Source organism: Bombina bombina, chromosome 1 (genome assembly GCF_027579735.1).
Source record: "Bombina bombina isolate aBomBom1 chromosome 1, aBomBom1.pri, whole genome shotgun sequence".
Taxonomy (NCBI): domain Eukaryota; kingdom Metazoa; phylum Chordata; class Amphibia; order Anura; family Bombinatoridae; genus Bombina; species Bombina bombina.
The window spans coordinates 1,307,378,288-1,307,385,663 of NC_069499.1; the positions used below are offsets into that span (position 1 = coordinate 1,307,378,288).

At 33.7% G+C, this 7,376-nt stretch overlaps 1 protein-coding gene across 1 annotated transcript in view; it reads right to left on the reverse strand.

Moving 5' to 3' along the window:
• Positions 1–219: 219 nt before the first annotated feature.
• The window catches only part of VSTM2B (V-set and transmembrane domain containing 2B), a 209,027-nt gene continuing 201,870 nt past the window's right edge, over positions 220–7,376 (reverse strand). Inside the window, exon 5 of the mRNA XM_053695150.1 lies at positions 220–790. Coding sequence (XP_053551125.1) covers positions 702–790 — 89 coding nt within the window. The 3' untranslated portion in view covers positions 220–701. The remainder of the gene's footprint in view (positions 791–7,376) is intronic.

A 7,376-nucleotide genomic window follows, 5' to 3' on the forward strand; every position in this document is an offset into this window, starting at 1 on the left:
GACTTATTTCAAAATCATTTTATTCAACTCTTATTCAGCATTATACAATACAGTTTTATTTATAAACAAATTGACTTACCTTGTTTCCAATCTTTATTTAAAAATAAATATTATTGATGGTGATTAATAACGATGGTAACGTGTCTCAGAATAATCATAAAGAAAATTTTGTAAAGAAATAACTTAATAAAAAATAAAAAATCAAGGGATATAGAAAAAATGAACAAAATGAACAAAACAAAAAAAAAATAAAACCCAAAAAACATTTAAACACATTCTACTGAAAAATATTCCTTTAAAATCAATAAATTTACATATCATCATAAAAATAACTGTTCAACAGTTCGTGCAAAATCAATAACAAGGAAATCTGAGAAAGAAAAAATGCCTCTTTATGTTACGTTATAGGAAATTATAACTGCCGTGCACACAGCAAGGCTTTCCTCTGACCTTTTATTTTTTTTTATTTTTTATTTGGAAATTAGATGCATTTTTGTGTGGCTTAATTCTTTTGTAAGTTCTCCAAAAATATTGTTTTATTTTTCACCATGTAGTATTTTCCATGCTTTATACAGTCTGTTTAAGTCCTTCCTTTAATCTGCAGCTTTCATCAAATGTTTTTTTTTTTTTCTTCATTTTTTTTTATGTATAGGATCCTATGGTTGTTTGGTTGATTCAGGAATTATTCACAAAATGGTCCATCAGTGGTTGAATATTAAGTATACAAGCTGATGAAATATCAAGAGGAACACATATAGGACTGGATCAGTGGCAAAAATAGGTCCTGTTCCTAGAAAAGAATTGGAAAATATTATTACAATAAAGAACTTTACTCTCTTTTTAATAATCCTTTGTTTAAAAACAGGCAGGTAGACTCAGGGGTATGCATGTATCTGGTGCACTATACGGCAGCAGTTTTTCAAGATCACTTATAACAATGTTATACATTTGTAAGAACACTATATGGCAGCAGTGTTTGCTGCCATTTAGTGATACAGACACACATAACTACTAACTACTCAGGTTTGCTGTTCATGAAAGAATAACAAGTGAGTTTTATAAGAGATGTAAATTGGAAATATTTTTTTTTTTAAATTGTGTGCCCTATCTCAATCAGGAAAGAAAAATAATTAGGGATACAAAAGTCTTCAATAAATATCAAATATTAAACAGTAAATTAATATTTTGCTTTAAAACAATTTTGAGGAGAAGAGTGAATAATATGTTCATGATTATGTATTATTAACTTCTGTAGGGTTTGTTCACATGTTAAGCATTAATTACTTTGGGTCATCCATTGTTTTCTTGCATTCCTTGTAGATCATTAACCCTATGCACTTTATGCAAACCTTTGCTTTACCCTCTCATACATCATTTAACCACTCACTGGTAATAACTCATATAGATCATCTACCCTCACCTTCACCCTGTACCCTCTCACTGGTAATTACTCATATAGATCACCTACCCTCACCTTCACCCTGTACCCACTCACTGGTAATTACTCATATAGATCACCTATCCTCACCTTCACCCTGTATCCACTCACTGGTAATTACTCATATAGATCACCTATCCTCACCTTCACCCTGTATCCACTCACTGGTAATTACTCATATAGATCATCTACCCTCACCTTCACCCTGTACCCACTCACTGGTAATAACTCATATAGATCATCTACCCTCACCTTCACCCTGTACCCACTCACTGGTAATTACTCATATAGATCACCTACCCTCACCTTCACCCTGTATCCACTCACTGGTAATTACTCATATAGATCACCTATCCTCACCTTCACCCTGTATCCACGCACTGGTAATTACTCATATAGATCACCTACCCTCACCTTCACCCTGTACCCACTCACTGGGAATTACTCATATAGATCACCTACCCTCAGCTTCACCCTGTACCCACTCAATGGTAATTACTCATATAGATCACCTGCCCTCACCTTCACCCTGTACCCACTCAATGGTAATTACTCATATAGATCACCTATCCTCACCTTCACCCTGTACCCACTCACTGGTAATTACTCATATAGATAACCTACCTGTGTCCTGTACCACCACACCTGTGATTCCCCTCATTGATCATCTTCAATTACACATCATCTGCCTTCCTCCTATACCCCTGCACATTAATCAAAGCCTATTAGAGATAACCTACACTCCTCCTACACCCATTCGGTGATCGTTATTTCTTATATATGATCCACTTTCTTCTACTGCTCTTCATAGGTAATCATCTCTAACAGATAATTCTACAATCTGCCACAACCATCTCACACATAATTTTTCCTGAAAGACAATTTGCAATCTTCCTTCCTCTATTGTAGCTAATCACCCCTTATGGAGCATCAACCATCTTCCTTCCTCCTCTCATATATTACCAACCATTGTAGATGATTCTGAATTATGTGCTCCAATCCTTACTGATCATTCTCATCCTTGATCACTCATAGATTATTCCCCCTTAAATTTAAATCACACTTTTTGTGAAACAATTTTTATCTTTATTACTAGTTGAATTAGTGTAATTTATTTATACAGTGCTGCCGTATTTCCAAATGCTGCATACATGACCAAGGGGGTACATAGCTCTACAAAATGTTGTGCCACTATACAAATAAAGGATAATGACAATAACAATAATAATAGTAATAATAATATCGACACATAAATAGTACAATAAAAATTAGTTTACACGTGCATTCCACAATTTTGTTCACCTCCGAATACAGAAGAAGGCGACTTTTTGTTCGGCATTTATCCTTGTGCAACTGCAACGCGCTAAAATCTGGATTTTCACAGATTTTAGTGTGTTGCTGTTGCACAAGAATAAACACAAGAACGAAAATAGCCGAGCGGCACGAAGAGCCACCTCCTTCCGCATTCGGAGGTGAGCGAAAACTCTGAATGCATCTATCTAAAAATAAGAGATATTTGAAAATTGATACAGGTGTAGAAAGGACACTGCTCTGGAGAGGATACAATCTGGAGATCATTGTGTATATATAGCATTGCCGCCTCCTTTCCTTGGCGCACATTCATAATGCAACTGGATCTTATTTTATACGTCATCATTACAGCACAATTATTATGGGAATACAAATTTGCTACAATCTGTTATAATGCATTTCAAAATAATGAAATGCTTTTTAAAACATCACAGTTGGCAGAGAATTAGTTAAATTTATTTTGGCTTTTACTTTAGATTTTATTTGTTAACTCAAATGATTTTAATTCATAGGGGATGTGAAGAATGTATTAAACCCCATCTATATATTCTTCACTGCACAATTGCCATAAAGAAACACATTAAGTCAAGGACCCCGCAAAGCAGCTACCAGGAAATTTAATGTAACACATTTAATCATAATGTAACTAAGCCATTATTCTTTTAGGAGAGTAAGTATAGCTATAATTGTATGCATTGTATCTGTACAAATGAAGGAACATAAATTAAAGTTGGAACAAATTTGTGTTTTAACACAATGGGCTGGATTACAAGTGGCGCACTAACAGTTGTACATGATCGAAAAGGGCTTTTTCGCGGCTCTTTGTGCGCATCGGAAGTAGTGCACATGTTACAGGTTGAAATTAAATGCATTCACAAAGTGCAAATGAATTTAATGCTCCTCAGGATCGCGTGACTTCATAGCTCTGGTTAACTATTATGCTCAACTAAAAAGTTGCACAAAACACATCAAAATTACATTTAAAAGTACAGTTACACTCATAATAACACTATCTAATAAAAACCATTTAAATATATATATATATATATATATATATATATATATATATATATATATATATATATATATGTATTTATCAATATGTGTATATATGCAATTACTGACATATACACAAGAGACATTGGAACCCTTTACACTCAAGTAGCTAAAAATATGTTAAAGCATATTTATGTAATATTCACATAGATAAATATTTTACATTCCAATGTTCTTCGCATAAGGGAATATGTTCTCTGAATTTATAAAAATATATACCTATATAAATATATATATATATATATATATATATATATACACATTATATATATATATATATATATATATATATATATATATATATATATATATATATATATATATATATATATTTTTTTATTTTTTTTAATCAGATACATGTAGAAATATTTTTATTTTTATTTAAAGAATAAATAGAACATATTCTGCTATGTGAAGAACACCTGAATGTGAAATATTAATATTTCATGTTGGGTTAGTGCACTTGAGAAAATGTGATTGGGTTTGTACAACTTTTTGAGTATTAGGGTTTTTACCACTTTTCGTGCACTATTGAAGTCTATGTGGGAATACGTTAACGTGTCTGTGAAATTCGAAGTTCAACTTTTTGCAAATGTCAGGTTAGAGCTTGTGCAGAAACTTTTTACTCTCAACTTGTAATGCACACGCTACCCAACGCATGCAAAAAAGCTTACTTGTAGCAGAGTTAACATGTGAGCGGGAGCATAACCTAGCGTTTCACTCATAATCTTGCCCAAAATGTGCATTATGGCCTCACTATAAAGTTCCATTTGTTTGCTACATTCTAGAACAAGATTCAAACAAAAGTATTTTGGATTTTTGCATAACAGCCAGTTCATTATAAAATGTTTTTTTTTTCCATTAAAAAAGGGGTTGGCATAAGAATGACACTGATCTGTAACTTCAATAATGGAATTTACAAGACTGTGATTGCTAATTGATATTCGTATATATAGTTATTTTAGTCATGTGTTATAAAATAACTTTGCAATATACTTTAATTATTTATTATGCCTTCATTTCATGTAATTTAGCTCTGAAAATTGAGGATTTTCTAATTCTCAGAACTTGACATTCACCTGCTGACTTCTTAAGGTTAACCCTGCTATAAATCTTTGCCTAATTGGATGTGACTGATAACACCAGCAAAACAATTCATTTTATACTAACATTTTATACTGCCTTATTATCTGCAGAGTTAAGCCCAGATTGACTCCTTCAAATGCCAATCATCTGTTTTCCAGGTCTAGCACCCCCTTAAAATATGTACTACAGTGGGACATATGATCCCCTTACCTCAAAAATATATAATCAGATCCCTCATTTAATAGAGTGAGCTCCCAAAATTCAAATAAAATATATAATTAGACATGTGCATGGCGAAAAAATTTGGTTCGGTTCGGATCGATTCGAATTCGGAAAAATTTGAATCAATTCGGTTCGGATTCGTTTCGGATTTATTCGGATTCGAATCAATTCGGCTGGATTCGGTTCAGAAATTCGGAATTTCGGTAAGTGTTAGGTGGGATGTGCTGTGTATTAGACTAGTATATGTACTGTATATTAGGTGTAACCCATAGCAGAGTGATATAACCTAATATACTGTACAATACTAGTGTAATCCATGGCCATCCGAATCTACCAAATAAATCCGAATAAATCTGAACTAATTCGGATTTATTCGGTAGATTCAGCACTATTTTAATTCGGAAATTCGAATTGATGTCAATCCCGAATTTTACGAATTCGACCGAATTTCCGAATCGATCCGAAACGAATCGCACATTTCTATATATAATCAAGCTGGAAAAAACTGTAACCAAAGGGGTAACAGAGGTTAAAGGAGTTAAAAGGGGAGGTGACTTAAAACATTTATCGTCATATATTTACATAGGGTATATTCACAATTTTACACACATATATATATATATATATATATATATATATATATCCTAATGTTATATTCATAATTAGTGGAATAACAGTGTATGCTTACATAAAAATAATGAGGTCCCTGTGCTGTCATAATTTATCAATATATAGGATGAACAAACATGAATCCATTATCATTAGTCAATATACATAAAGAACAGCCCTATAATAATGCAAAGATTATTAAAATTTGATCCCCTAAACTGTTTCCAAGAACAGTGTGTATAAAATGTAATGCAATGCATGAGCTGCCCCGTTTGCCAAAAATTAGAGATATCATACTGAGGCCCTGATGATCGAACGTATCGCAAGGCGGGAACATATTCAAAAGGGAACCGTTGCAATGTTAAGAAGGCTAGCGAAATATTCAAAAGGGCTGACAGTACTGTTTAAAGGCAGCATCACAGAGAGAAGCTTTACCATACATTTCAGTGGGTGACGATGCTTCTCTGATACCAGTGATATATCCAAAGCAGCATTGTCACCTACATCCAAGGTGTAATGTAAATTATCCTTTTACACAGTACTGTATTACAATAAAATTTACGTGTCAACAGAAACTCAACCCATTTTTTTTACAATACAATAGTGAATTAAACATATCAATAATACACCTATATGAGCTGTTGGGATTGTGGGTATATGAAATATGTCTATACATTTATTTAATGTATATGTATTACAGTGGGTATTGAAAAGAATCACCTCCTTCAAAATAATCACATTCTGTTGCTTTGCACCTGAAATAAAGACAGACACAGTTTTTTGTTGCAACTTATAACATCCAAGTGAAAGATATATCACCAACATGTCAGACAAAAACAGAATCACTGAGTTTGAAAAAGGATCACCCCCTTGTGTCAGTATTTTGTTGAATCACTTTTTGCTTTAATTACAGCCTTTAGTCTATTGGGATATGTATCTACTAACTTTGCACAATTTCTTTGCAACTTCTTTGCAGAACTGCTCCAGTTCATTACATTTGATGGTGACCGTTTGTGGACTGCAGTCTTCAAGTCATGCCACAGATATTCAGTGGGGTTTAAGTCTGCTCTCTGACTAGGCCATGCAAGGACATTCACATTTTTCTTTTTCAACCACTGTGTGGTCATTTTTGCTGTGTGCTTTGGGTCATTGTCATGTTGAAAGGATAACCTTCTTTCCATTGACAACTTCCTGGCAGAGGGCAGCACATTTTCCTAAGAAAATGACGGTATTTTGCCCCATTCATTATTCCTTCTATCCTGACAAGTGCTGTAGTGCCTGCTGTAGAGAAACACCCCTATAACAGGATATCACAACCTCCCTGCTTTACTGTAGGTATGGTGTTATTTTGATGGTGAGCTGTATTGGATTTCCTCCAGACATATCTTATGATGTTGATGCCAAAAAATTCAATTTTAGTCTCATTTGACCATAACACCTTTTTCCATGTGGCCTCAGGATCTCCTAGGTGTGTTATGGCAAAGCTCAGTCGTTAGTGCATGTGGCCTGTCTTGAAGAGTGGCTTTTTCTTGCAACCCACCCACACAAGGCACATTTGTGGAGAATTTGTGATATTGTTGTCACATACACACAATGACCACTCTTATGTTCTTGTATCCATCGCCTGACTTGTGCCTGTCCACAACTTTATCTT